Source organism: Echiichthys vipera (genome assembly GCF_963691815.1).
Source record: "Echiichthys vipera genome assembly, chromosome: 2".
Lineage (NCBI taxonomy): Eukaryota > Metazoa > Chordata > Actinopteri > Perciformes > Trachinidae > Echiichthys > Echiichthys vipera.
In genome coordinates, this window is record NC_139827.1 from 22,441,204 (window position 1) to 22,456,314 (window position 15,111).

The following is a 15,111-nucleotide window of genomic DNA, read 5'->3' on the forward strand; positions in this document are numbered from 1 at the left end:
TTTCTTATTACCCCTCTGTTGAGGAGCCTAGCACACTGATCCAGTATTAAAAGGTGAAGCTAGAAACACTGCAGTCCACGATTGGTGCAGATGAGAGCTGGATGAAGCAGTGAGGAATGAAAAGGTTTTTCAAATGTGTTTTCAGCCAATGGCTGTCCACGGCTACTATCACATGTCGAAGCAATGCACTTGTGAATATTTTGAAGTATTTTTGTGTTTGACAAACTTAGTCTAATGTAGGGCTTGTGTAAGCTAATGGCTGAATACTTAATTGTAGCTGTAGGGCTGTCAAAATAAGTATGATAATGTATTCTGTAGTATATAAATGATTGATGATGATTATATCCCATTGTATTAATTGTGATTCCCTGACGAGGCATCTGCTGTTTTGCCTTTTTGGATTGAAATTCTTATGAGTTTACTGGGTTCTTGTTTAGTATGGACTGCAGCTTCCGTTTTAGATTCAGTAAACCGGGAAAAAATACAAAAGAGCTGCAGAATAGCCACATGGTAGTAGTAATCTGTTCAATTAGAGAACAATGCACCTTTTTACAACACAGTTTTGACCGGGACTTAGGATCGTAATTTTTTTTTCTTTAGATAACATCAGATGCCTTTACCCTGTCCTTTATCCGTTTAATTTCCTTCACCTGTTATAGGGGTGCTCCCGCCTTCCAGCCATCTAGGGCGTCCGTAATTCTCCGACACTGTCTTTGCCTGAAGCTGTTGTGGCTCTCCACACTTCAGCGCTCCACTACCTCACCTCACCTCACCAAACACACACACACACAAACACACACACACACAAACACACACACACACACACACACATGCACACACAAGTGAACTTAGCTACTGCTATTAATTTAATGTAAGCTACATCTACCTATCTATCTATCTATCTATCTATCTATCTATCTATCTATCTATCTATCTATCTATCTATCTATCTATCTATCTATCTATCTATCTATCTATCTATCTATCTATCTATCTATCTATCTATCTATCTATCTATCTATCTATCTATCTATCTATCTATCCATCTATCTATCTATCTATCTATCTATCTATCCATCCATCCATCCATCCCTCCATCCATCCATCCATCCATCCATCCATCCATCTATCTATCTATCTATCTACCTATCTATCCATCTATCTATCTGTCGATACATTGGTATGTAGTTCTTATGCAACCCAACTCTATTTCTGTCCCTCCCTTCTTTCCTTTTCATGCTGTGGAAGAAGCAGGAGGTTGGTCTCTGCTTCGTATAATACACAACCTGCAGTTACAATCTGTCAGCCTGTCCTGCTATTTAGTTACTTCTTTGTTTCTCCATATAAGGGAAGATACTTGGCAACCTAGTTATTTTTCTATTTATCTGTGGATTTATTCTGCATCTTTGTAAACCTGCAAGGACTGCACTTCCTTATTTGTTTAAATGTGTGGATTTGTTTTAATGTATACTGTTTATTAATCTACAGTAGTCGTCACAAGTTTGATCATGAATCACAGCAAAGAGCATGGGGCAAGCACAGCTACTTGTTGAACGGCTTTGGTATTATTAACGTATGCAGCCACTTTAGGGTTATGAAACACTGCAAGGTTTGAAATGTTCCATATCATGCACCCATAGTCCTTTCATTAATGACCTTTTATGTCATTAATGGGACTTTTTCATGGAATCTCTCAGTTAATGTTTCAAGCAACAGAGTAGATGTGCCTCATTGAATGTCTGTCAATGTCCCCTTGGATGGCAATCTGTGCTGAAACACTCATTACTGTTATTTTCAAGCTTCTTCTTCCCCAGAAAAAAAACACTTTCTTCAAATGTTAATTTTTTGTATTTCAGGGAATCACATTTGATGAGTTCAGATCATTCTTCCAGTTTCTTAACAACCTTGAGGACTTTGCCATTGCCATGCAGATGTACAATTTTGCCTCGCGCTCCATTGGACAAGGTAGGGAAAAAATCCCAGGTGGCTGGTCACAAACAAATGGTGTGTTTTTTCTTCTAGCTTGGCGAACAACTGACCTTTTTGCTCTCTCTCCTACCAGATGAGTTTGCAAGAGCGGTGTATGTGGCCACTGGGCTGAAGCTGACACGTCACCTCGTAAACACCATCTTCAAGATCTTTGACGTGGATCACGACGACCAGCTCTCCTACAAGGAGTTCATCGGAATAATGAAGGACCGGCTTCACAGGGGAGCCAGGGTGAGGAATGGTGTAAAAGAAACAGAAAGAGTGCTGCTTGTTGAAAAAAAGCACTCTTAGGCTTTAAACTGTTTGCTTTAAAACGATCGATCTGAGGTCCAAAAAACAGAACTCTAGGAGACAACATCAAAGCCAGTCACACACACCTAAAGAAATCGGCTTCCCTCAACACAGATGTTAGAGATTATGGTCTGCTACTGCAGCTATACATGGAGATGAATGCAGTTTACTGTGCATACTTACAGTAAACACTCAAAATACTGATATATTCAGCATTTCCTAGAAAGTGTAACTGACTGTTAGCAAACACAAAGCCTTCAAAGTCAGCCCCTTCACTCCTCCCCTGCTTAATGGCCAGAGAAAGAGAGAACAGAGATGGTTGAGTTAGCTACAGAGTGAATGAAGAGAGGGAGCAGCGCTAGCTAGAAAAAAAAGCAGTGAATCAGAGTAATAAAACCGTATTTTCTTATTGTTTTACAGCAGTAACGCTCACCGCATAACCATGCTGGATAGTGTTGCAGTGTTGTATTATGAGTGACTGCAGAGCCTCATCCTTTCTCTATGTGTGTGTTGGATAAATAGACGGACTTCGCTGGGGCTTGACAAAATGGTGAATGGAAATCAGAGGGCTGCTCACCCTGGGCGCTGTTATGGGCTCTTTGCCGACACCCACAAACGTCCCAGATAGATCAAAATAAGAAGAAAACAGAAAATCCATGCAAAGGGTAGAGTCTGTGCAGATACAGACACCAACACATACTTCTAGTGGGTCATACGTGATGATTGAGAAGGATTAATTTTGTATTTGTTTTTACATTGTTTTTCAATATAGTACTACATGTTCTTTTAATCTTCTGTATTAAGAAAGACTTTAATTCACAGTTAAAGACAGTCTCAAGCATGTCCCAAGTCAAGTCACTATTGTACAAGCTATTAGTACCTGATGCTATTCTCTGCAAATTCATCCAACCTGAACCAAAAAATATGGGATTATTGATAATCTGGAAAGTATTATCATCAACACCATCTTTATAAAAGCTTAATAATTTCTTAGTTTCTTATCATTTAAAAAAATATCCCCTCCCCATCACAGTTAAAGTCAGACTGACTTGACTGGCGTTAGTTATCCAGTAACAACAATACCATTCCCAGAATACGCTTGCATAGCTGGGAACGTTGCACAGACAATTGCAATGTAAACACTGACAAAGTCTAAAAAATTTTATATTTAATATTTAAACTGAAAAGATAACATGGACACAAACAACTTATCTGAGTCATCGTGTCTCAAGTCAAGTCAAGTCACGGGTCTGTAACATCCAAGTTGCAATCAAAACAAGTCATTGGGACTTGAGACTTGAAACTCGGGTTAAGGAAATCTTTTTTTTTGGGAGGCATAAACAAAAACCATACCATTTCCAGGTCAATCATACACCTGGGTGGTGTATTTTATTATGAGGTAGATTTTTTTTTGTAACTTTGAAACATAGAATCCTCATATAAAATTTCTTTTAACAAACAATAACTGAATATTTACCTAAATGTAGGCAGTAGCAAATAATCTGAACAGGGCAAACCACCTGCATGACTGACGCAATCTTACAGTTGTTTTTGTAAAAGGGGCTCTGTTGGTGGGAAACCAAGGTGGAGAACAGTCTCTGTTACATCTAGACCGCCCGCTGTTTAATAGGTTGTTTCCATTCATTGTAATGGGGATTTAAAACAACAATGGCTATAATCACCCTTTTGCCACTGCAAATGAACTCAGATAATTACAGGAAATGAATAATGTGGCCAAAGTGGAGCTACAGGAAAAGGACTTTGAAAGTATCATGGCCAACATGTACACTTGCTTCTGCAACTGCACTGACTAGATTCAAATTGACACAATAAATTAAGATTGTGAGTATTAATTAAACATGCCTAACGACCATACGTCTAATTTTAATTGAACAGGAACACAAAGGCATCTAAATATTGACATAATTGTGCTTTAAAAAAATATTGACCATGGAGGGTTACATATTTGAGGTAGAAGCTGGTAACATCAATAAATGAGTTGAAGTGATAAAAAACTCCAAGTGACTTCATGTGTTGTTACCAAGGGGGGATACTGCCCTCTTGTGGTGTATTGTGATGCCATCCTACAGTTCAAAGCCTGATTAACAACAGAAATGAGCCCTGCGATAGGGACAAGCGGTTGAAGATGAATTAATGAGTGAATGAAACATATTGTACATGAGATGCCAGGTTATTAAAAGCTTACAATTTCCACAAACAGTGCACAACAGTGAACCCGGAAGTTGTTCTGTGCTCCTTAAGGGCTTCTTTTGGGTGCCATCTTGGCCTCACAGTCTTGGCTTATTAACAGTGTTCTCTCTTTTCTTTGCTTGCACCCTCAATCCCGTCTCTCTCTGCCACCCTCATCTGTTCTGCTCTGATATCAACCTTTTTTCCCTTCTTCTTCCTTTCCTCTGTCCTCCTCTGCCATGATGTCCTCCCACTGACCTCTCAGGGCTATAAATCTGTGGAGCGCGCAACCTCTTTCAAATCCTGTCTGAAGAAGGAGCTGGCTGGCAGATAAGTATCGCCAACAACAGAAAAGTGGATTACGTTTATGATATTCATTGTTTTATATCATCCTTTTATATCTTCCATCTATAGTTTGAGTCATTTTCTTCCAAGACTTCCATTTGACCTGGAATATGACTTTCATAAATAGCAATAGGACTAACATCTCTCACTCACATTTTCACTTGACTCATTACCTGGTCCTACTGCAGTGCATTAACAGCATGGGTACATTTGAGTTAGGTCAGTTGGTAACCTCTTAATTACAGTAAACCAACCTGTTACATGCAGAATTACTTTTTTCCTTCATAGCCTCTTTAAGAAATACATGCATGTCTAGATTTGTTCATCACATTTTACAGTCACAGTAACCATTGCTCATACTTCCTGGAAACGGGCAGATTTCCGAAGTCACCATACAGTGTGCCAGTAGGTGTACAGAGTTGCAACAGTTGGTTCCTCTACTGTATTTCTTCATTTTGGAGAATCCAGAATGAGGATGAATTAAAGGAAAAACGCCCCGGAATTTCTATTTCCTTGTGATTGGTAGATTTTGTAATCACTGCAGCTTTAGTACAACTCACAGTCTAAATAACTGACTTCTGGCTCTGAGCATAACTGTGCCTCCTTTTGCTCTGTGTTTACCAGGTGAAGGGCCGAGACCACACATCTTTCTCCAGCTGTGTCCGCTCTGGGGCCAGAAGACAAGTGCACCGGCTCTGGAAGAGATACACGGAGAAGCTGTAGAGAAGGAGAGGGAACGAGAGCAGAGGAAGAAGTCTGATGATGGACTAAACTAAAACTTTAACTCCGACGTTTACAGCCAGCAAAGTTAACAACGTTGTATTTTCGAGGGCAGATATCCATTGGGCCGTCAAAACATATAATAACTAGCATGCCTGCACACAGCCGACTGGCACTCTACGTGGTGATGATGGTGATGATGATGATGATGATGAGCAACTTAACAGTCATCACCTATGTTTTTGTTCCAGTTCTCCCAGTCGTCTTGATCTGATGCCAAGTATGACACATTGGATATAAACAAAATAAGATATGACTTTCCTCTCCCAGCATGGCACCTTCACAACAGTCACTAGAACTGAAACAAATTATTAATTCTAATTTGAATAAATCAAGCGTTTTTTCTTTCAGTTGTTTTCTTTTTTAGTTTATTTAGATTTCTGATTAGCTTACTTCTCTGAACAGCTTCAAATGCACAGTATTCATTTTATAACCATATGAAATAGATGTTACTGAGAACGTTACAGCATTTTTGAAGTTCTACCAACCAAATGATGTTTTCACATTAATTACTTCAAAACTATAATATTTGCAGTTTTTAAGACAGAATAATATGCTGAACTGCTGCATTATGAACTAACAACTGAAAGAGCACAACTGTAATTAAACACCAAAAAAACGATTTGTTAAAGATAACATTATCCATGAATAAAATCAATGTAAAATATTATATTAACAGAAAGCAGAACACGTGTAGATTTAAATGGAAGTATTGTGGATATGTATTGTCTTCATTTCTTTTGTGTCACTCGAGTTTAGTTTGGTCTTATCTAGCCAGTGTAGTTGTTGCTTTTTAACTGCACTTTAAGAGTATGTAAAGACTATTACTACAATATGGATGCTATATTATCCTGATATTACTACAACACTGGGGATGTCTTTGACCTGAATATAAACATCCAGCATAATACATGAAAGACGATTGAAGAGATTGTTTTTGTGTGTAATATTGCAATTGCATTGTAATTTCAATATTTCACATGACTGACTCTTTAATGTTTTGAACCTGTTGTGTGTCTTACTTACGTAACAATATTTATATATATATATTTCCAGGCTACATATCCACATAGGTGCCTTCTTTACATTCCCTTTATCATCTGAAAACGTCGCCTAGCAAACCAGACTTTCACAGCAATGATTCAGTACTGTATCTTTTAACAAAAGTACTAAACTGTTTATTTATAACATTACATTTGGGCTACTGTGATTCATCACCCAGTCTTAATGTTGTATCATGAATGCATTGGTGTACAAATACAATATATTTTGAAAATATTGAAATGAAAGAAGATGTCTAGATATGTAGGAAAAGTTAACTATCATTATGTAAATGATTCTCATCAAGTTTGCAATAATTGTACAACGTGTGTTTGTCTCCTTGGTGGACCTGATACATTTCATGCATGAATAAACTATTTTAAGAAGAAGCCTTGGTATTCACTGAGCATGCGCAACGAAACCTGGCCGTTACGCTAACACTTTCAATTGAAAAGACAGCCGTGTTACACCTGAGTCTTTGCGTTAAAACGGTTCAAATTAAACATTCATGGGAGATAAAACACAGCAGCTGCTAACGACATCGGTAAGTTGTTTGTCACAATGTTGGGACCGAAGTAATAAGTCTTCCAGAAAGAGTTGACACCACAGGAGGTTGATATTTGCAGCACTGAAGGTGAAAATGACGACTATAACTGTTAGCGGCTAATGCTCCTTAACGGTACTATTAACTGCGTTAAACATCCCTTTTAATTATAATACTTTGTGTTTACTTTGGCCCTTCTGCTGAATGAGTACATTTTGATGCTGATACTTTTGTACTTTTACTGAAGTAACATTTTTGATATAGGACGAGTATTTCTACAGTGTTATTTCTACTTTTACCCAAGTAAAAACTGTGATTATTCCACCGTGGATCTTAATGTCCATCTTGGTGGTAGTGTATTTTCCAGTGTTTCCGACAGTTCTTGTAACTGTAAGTAAGAGACTTTATCAAGAGCTCACACCATAGACTGTATAACTGTATATATACATACATATATATACAGTTATACAGTCTATGGTTTGAGCACTTGATAAAGTCGTTTAATGAAATGCTGCCCTCGTGTGTCGTTGGAAACCAACTGCTGGTTAAACGGCATCAGCTAAAAAATAATATAGTGTTTTAGTTATATTTAGGGTTATATTTCGATATGATTTCGCTGTGACTCATCGTAGACGGCTTTGAACCTGCTTTAAACATGTTTAGAAAGTTGACGCCCCAGAAAACGAGGTAGATGTAGCGTTGGACCTGTACACGGAACTTTGTTTGTATGCCAGGTTTCTGTCAGGAACATTATAAACGACGCACCCTTCTGCCTGTATCTCGAGTAAAACCCAAATACGTGTCAAATTAATACTTAATGGGTCGTCTCTGATGTTCTGATGTAAATTGTCCTAACAACCTGGTCAATTGTGAAGGTTTTGGCTCGTACATGTCTTTAATAAATCAGACAACAAATAAAAAGAAAATAAACAGAAGTAGATGACCCAACTCGCAAAGCATTGTGGGGTTTAGATATTTGAACGTTACCTTTAAACACCTGCTTCATTTACAGTTTAAACTCCATCTGCGTTGTGATTATTGTGTAACTGTTTTACTTTGTTTACTGCTCATTAGCCGGTCGTGTTGGTCATGTGTGCCGACACGAAGGAACCACGAGTGAGAACGATTGTCCTGTGAAAGACTCCCTGTCTCCACCATGATTAGAGTTAAGACTATACTTTCAGGGATCATTTCTATAGTTTCTGACTTGAGAAATGTGTTTCTAAAGTGACTGGTCTCGCTAACCACGATGATGAGACGTGATATTCTCTTCTGAGCGTGAAGCTGACTGAGAGTAATGATTCAGTTCATAAGCTCTCAGTCATTGATGACCGTTCTTTGCCTCCTTGTGGGGTGATGAGGAAGGGAATATGATCAGAGTGGCAGCCATGTTTGTTAATATTAAATAATATAAATATGTTTAGAGTCAGTTTTAGTTGTTTGCTGCAGTTAAGAAACAATTGCACATCTAAATGCGTGCAGTTGGGTCGTGTGATTGCAACCCCGTCAGGCGGTGGCTGTCTGCGGGGCTCCACGAAAGAATATTCCTATTATTTAATTTGTCATAAATTGTGAAGAGTTGGGATGAGTTTTTCATAAAGCCCCAGATGATGTCCTCAACATACATTCAGTTTACTGTCATAAAAGAAAAAATAAAATATTCATATTTAAGGATACGCTAGAATCAGAGATTTTTTTTTTTACTTTGTTTCTAATAGAAAACGAATCCAACCGATTCATCGTTTATAACAACACGTGGCAGATAATTTAATTGACGCCTACAGTGATGGGAGCCGAATCTCGTGGCTCCTTTCCGAGAGCCGTTCAAAAGAGCGTCTCATCTGTGGGTTTTTTTTTTTAGGGGTGTGGGTTTGCTGTTTAGCGGCAAAACTCGATCTGACATTATGCACACGCGCCTGTCCATCCCGCGTGCTGGATAAAAGTGTCAGTGAAATCGTTTTTTCAGTGTCACAGCTGTCTGCTGTTGCCACAGCCACAGCTGGATATTATTGGAAAGCTTTAGCGCTTGTGCGAGCATGAACTCAGCACTGTGGGTCTAGGACCGTCAGTGAAATTTGAAATTTCCCACGCTGATTGGCTGTGCTGAGCTATTTTATTTACATAAACACATGACTGGACGGGACGCAGCTAGAGGGGCTGGGTGCTGTCAGGAGGAACCACGAGTGAGAACGATTGTCCTGTGAAAGACTCCCTGTCTCCACCATGACTAGAGTTAAGACTATACTTTCAGGGATCATTTCTATAGTTTCTGACTTGAGAAATGTGTTTCTAAAGTGACTGGTCTCGCTAACCACGATGATGAGTCGTGATATTCTCTTCTGAGCGTGAAGCTGACTGAGAGTAATGATTCAGTTCATAAGCTCTCAGTCATTGATGACCGTTCTTTGCCTCCTTGTGGGGTGATGAGGAAGGGAATATGATCAGAGTGGCAGCCATGTTTGTTAATATTAAGTTTGTCAATGTAACCATAGTATCACATGCTTGTTATGCCTCAATTTATTTATAGATTATAGTCAGTTGGTAGTTTTTCTTGGTGATTATTCAAGAAATATTTTCAATCTGTCACCTGTATCTGTGTGCTTACTAGGACTGCAATTGAGGAATATTTTAAATTGGGATTGTATTTGTGTCTAAAAGTTTAATTGTTTGATCTATAAATCTGTATCAAAAGAAATAAAAACAATGGGGGCAGATTCTCTGGGAAGGAAGCTGCTAAAAAATAATGTCAATGACTTCAGGAAAGAAATAAAAAGTATTAAAAAGAAAAGAAAATACATCTCTCACCAAAAAAGAAAATACAGCTCTCATCAAATATAGATGGTGTGAGTGGTCCTGATGAAACGTTGCAGTTATGGTGGAAACATTATAGTGACCTGTTAAACTGTGTAAAAAGTAATTGTTTCTTAGTGGATGATATTGAGTATAATGATGATTGTATTGTCACTTCTGCTGAAGTCCATGAAGCCATATTGAAATTGAGAGATGATAAGGCCCGTGGCCTAGATAATATTACAGCTGAACATATTACATTTTCACCAGCTATCAAGGATAAAGTGGGGAAGCTTAACAGCTCAGATAACTATCGACCAACAGTGTTGGCCAGTGTCATGTCCAAAGTGCTTAAGACAATTCTACTGAGTAGACTTGAGAGGTATGTCCCTACTGCTGACAACCAGCTTGGCTTTAAGTAAATGCCACAATGCAAAGAACGAGACTCAAGTACAACTCGGTTCCTGTTTTTCAGACCAAAGAGCCGTTCAAAATAACCATTTCGTTCATGAACGTCCAATCACTACTGTTTGCAGGTCACATGTAGCATATATTTTTAGCTTTCTGTGCTTTTAAAAGAAACTTTAGATCAGTGATGTTGTATGGACATTTTAAAACAGTCACACTGTCCATTCCCGACCTGATCACGTAACTTTTCTTACTTTGATACCATCTTTTCTTGCTTTTTCTTTATCATCGCTCAGTAATGCTTTTCCATTCGCTCTGTTTGCTGTCAGAGTCCTGCAGGGATTGGCTGCTGTGACACAGCAACTGGCCGAGGTTGTTAATGGCAGGGACGAACCCTCAGTGATGTTAAGTTTCCAGTGAATGAGGTGCAGTTTTCAGCCTCAGTAAAGTTAAAACTATACTTTCAGGGATCATTTCTATAGTTTCTGACTTGAGAAATGTGTTTCTAAAGTGACTGGTCTCGCTAACCACGATGATGAGTCGTGATATTCTCTTCTGAGCGTGAAGCTGACTGAGAGTAATGATTCGGTTCATAAGCTCTCAGTCATTGATGACTGTTCTTTGCCTCCTTGTGGGGTGATGAGGAAGGGAATATGATCAGAGTGGCAGTCATGTTTGTTAATATTAAGTTTGTCAATGTAACCATAGAATCACATGCTTGTAATGCCTCAATTTATTTATAGATTATTAGTCAGTTGGTCGTTACTTCGTGATTATTTAAGAAATATTTTCATTCTGTCACCCATATCTGTGAGCTTGCTAGGACTGCAATTGAGGAATATTTTAAATTGGGATTGTATTTGCGTCTAAATGTTTAATTGTTTGATCTATAAATCTGTATCAAAGGAAATTAAAACAATGAGGGCAGATTCTCTGGGAAGGAAGCTGCTAAAAAATAATGTCAATGACTTCAGGAACGAAATAAAAAGTATTAAAAAGAAAAGAAAATACATCTCTCACCAAAAAAGAAAATACATCTCTCATCAAATATAGATGGTGTGAGTGGTCCTGATGAAACGTTGCAGTTATGGTGGAAACATTATAGTGACCTGTTAAACGGTGTAAGAGTCATTGTTTGTAGTGGATGATATTGAGTATATTAATGATGATTGTATTGTCACTTCTGCTGAAGTCTGTGAAGCCATATTGAAATTGAGAGATGATAAGGCCCGTGGCCTAGATAATATTACAGCTGAACATATTACATTTTCACCAGCTATCAAGGATAAAGTGGGGAAGCTTAACAGCTCAGATAACTATCGACCAACAGTGTTGGCCAGTGTCATGTCCAAAGTGCTTAAGACAATTCTACTGAGTAGACTTGAGAGGTATGTCCCTACTGCTGACAACCAGCTTGGCTTTAAGTAAATGCCACAATGCAAAGAATGACACTCAAGTACAACTCGGTTCTCGTCGTTCAGACCAAAGAGCCGTTCAAAATAACCATTTCGTTCATGAACGTTCAATCACTACTGTTTGCAGGTCACATGTAGCATATATTTTTAGCTTTATGTGCTTTTAAAAGAAACTTTAGATCAGTGATGTTGTATGGACATTTTAAAACAGTCACACTGTCCATTCCCGACCTGATCACGTAACTTTTCTTACTTTGATACCATCTTTTCTTGCTTTTTCTTTATCATCGCTCAGTAATGCTTTTCCATTCGCTCTGTTTGCTGTCAGAGTCCTGCAGGGATTGGCTGCTGTGACACAGCAACTGGCCGAGTTTGTTAATGGCAGAGACGAACCCTCAGTGATGTTAAGTTTCCAGTGAATGAGGTGCAGTTTTCAGCCTCAGTAAAGTTAAGACTATACTTTCAGGGATCATTTCTATAGTTTCTGACTTGAGAAATGTGTTTCTAAAGTGACTGGTCTCGCTAACCACGATGATGAGTCGTGATATTCTCTTCTGAGCGTGAAGCTGACTGAGAGTAATGATTCAGTTCATAAGCTCTCAGTCATTGATGACCGTTCTTTGCCTCCTTGTGGGGTGATGAGGAAGGGAATATGATCAGAGTGGCAGCCATGTTTGTTAATATTAAATAATATAAATATGTTTAGAGTCAGTTTTAGTTGTTTGCTGCAGTTAAGAAACAATTGCACATCTAAATGCGTGCAGTTGGGTCGTGTGATTGCAACCCCGTCAGGCGGTGGCTGTCTGCGGGGCTCCACGAAAGAATATTTCTATTATTTAATTTGTCATAAATTGTGAAGAGTTGGGTGAGTTTTTCATAAAGCCCCAGATGATGTCCTCAACATACATTCAGTTTACTGTCATAAAAGAAAAAATAAAATATTCATATTTAAGGATACGCTAGAATCAGAGATTTTTTTTACTTTGTTTCTACTAGAAAACGAATCCAACCGATTCATCGTTTATAACAACACGTGGCAGATAATTTAATTGACGCCTACAGTGATGGGAGCCGAATCTCATGGCTCCTTTCCGAGAGCCGTTCAAAAGAGCGTCTCATCTGTGGGTTTTTTTTTTTAGGGGTGTGGGTTTGCTGTTTAGCGGCAAAACTCGATCTGACATTGTGCACACGCGCCTGTCCATCCCGCGTGCTGGATAAAAGTGTCAGTGAAATCGTTTTTTCAGTGTCACAGCTGCCACAGACACAGCTGGATAGTATTGGAAAGCTTAAGCGCTTGTGCGAGCATGAACTCAGCACTGTGGGTCTAGGGCAGTCAGTGAAATTTGAAATTTCACACGCTGATTGGCTGTGCTGAGCTATTTTATTTACATAAACACATGACTGGACGGGACGCAGCTAGAGGGGCTGGGTGCTGTCAGGAGGAACCACGAGTGAGAACGATTGTCCTGTGAAAGACTCGCTGTCTCCACCATGACTAGAGTTAAGACTATACTTTCAGGGATCATTTCTATAGTTTCTGACTTGAGAAATGTGTTTCTAAAGTGACTGGTCTCGCTAACCACGATGATGAGTCGTGATATTCTCTTCTGAGCGTGAAGCTGACTGAGAGTAATGATTCAGTTCATAAGCTCTCAGTCATTGATGACCGTTCTTTGCCTCCTTGTGGGGTGATGAGGAAGGGAATATGATCAGAGTGGCAGCCATGTTTGTTAATATTAAGATTGTCAATGTAACTATAGTATCACATACCTGTTATGCCTCAATTTATTTATAGATTATAGTCAGTTGGTAGTTTTTCTTGGTGATTATCCAAGAAATATTTTCAATCTGTCACCTGTATCTGTGTGCTTGCTAGGACTGCAATTGAGGAATATTTTAAATTGGGATTGTATTTGCGTCTAAATGTTTAATTGTTTGATCTATAAATCTGTATCAAAGGAAATTAAAACAATGAGGGCAGATTCTCTGGGAAGGAAGCTGCTAAAAAATAATGAAGAAAGAAAATACAGCTCTCATCAAATATAGATGGTGTGAGTGGTCCTGATGAAATGTTGCAGTTATGGTGGAAACATTATAGTGAACTGTTAAACGGTGTAAAAAGTCATTGTTTGTAGTGGATAATATTGAGTATAATGATGATTGTATTGTCACTTCTGCTGAAGTCTGTGAAGCAATATATAAATTGAGAGATAATAAGGCCCGTGGCCTAGATAATATTACAACTGAACATATTAAATTTTCACCAGTTATCAAGGATAAAGTGGGGAAGCTTAACAGCTCAGATAACTATCGACCAACAGTGTTGGCCAGTGTCATGTCCAAAGTGCTTAAGACAATTCTACTGAGTAGACTTGAGAGGTATGTCCAGACTGCTGACAACCAGCTTGGCTTTAAGCAAAAGCCACAATGCAAAGAATGACACTCAAGTACAACTCGGTTCCCGTCGTTCAGACCAAAGAGCCGTTCAAAATAACCATTTCGTTCATGAACGTCCAATCACTACTGTTTGCAGGTCAAATGTAGCTGATATTTTTAGCTCTCTGTGCTTTTAAAAGAAACTTTAGATCAGTGATGCTGAATGGACATTTAAAACAGTCACACTGTCCATTCCCGACCTGATCACGTAACTTTTCTTACTTTGATACCATCTTTTCTTGCTTTTTTTTTTATCATCGCTCATTAATGCTTTTCCCTTTGCTCTGTTTGCTGTCAGAGTCCTGCAGGGATTGGCTGCTGTGACACAGCAACTGGCCGAGGTTGTTAATGGCAGGGACGAACCCTCAGTGATGTTAAGTTTCCAGTGAATGAGGTGCAGTTTTCAGCCTCAGTAAAGTTAAGACTATACTTTCAGGGATCATTTCTATAGTTTCTGACTTGAGAAATGTGTTTCTAAAGTGACTGGTCTCGCTAACCACGATGTTGAGTCGTGATATTCTCTTCTGAGCGTGAAGATGACTGAGAGTAATGATTCAGTTCATGAGCTCTCAGTCATTGATGACCGTTCTTTGCCTCCTTGTGGGGTGATGAGGAAGGGAATATGATCAGAGTGGCAGCAATCTCATTTTTTTGTGCAGATTATAAACTAGTTTATCTTGGAGATTATTTAAAAAAATATTTCTATTCCCTGTCTGTCATATCTGTGTGCTTGCTAGGACTGCAATTAAGGAATATTTTAAATTGGGATTGTATTTGTGTCTAAATGTTTAATTGTTTGATCTATAAATCTGTATCAAAGGAAATGAAAACACAATGAGGGCAGATTCTCTGGAAAGGAATCTGCTAAAAAAATATGTCAAT

At 38.6% G+C, this 15,111-nt stretch overlaps 1 protein-coding gene across 2 annotated transcripts in view; it reads left to right on the top strand.

Moving 5' to 3' along the window:
* Nucleotides 1–6,405, top strand: part of LOC310960697 (calcium uptake protein 3, mitochondrial-like) — a gene marked incomplete at both ends in the record, with an annotated part of 34,578 nt that extends 28,173 nt beyond the window's left edge. The window contains 3 exons of one of the 2 annotated variants that reach the window (XM_083932462.1): nt 1,857–1,965; nt 2,063–2,220; nt 4,736–4,804. In XM_083932462.1, coding sequence (XP_083788588.1) covers nt 1,857–1,965; nt 2,063–2,220; nt 4,736–4,804 — 336 coding nt within the window. Of the gene's footprint in view, nt 1–1,856; nt 1,966–2,062; nt 2,221–4,735; nt 4,805–5,439 lie in introns of those variants that run through there. The other variant, XM_083932461.1, reaches the window with a different exon arrangement.
* Nucleotides 6,406–15,111: the final 8,706 nt, after the last annotated feature.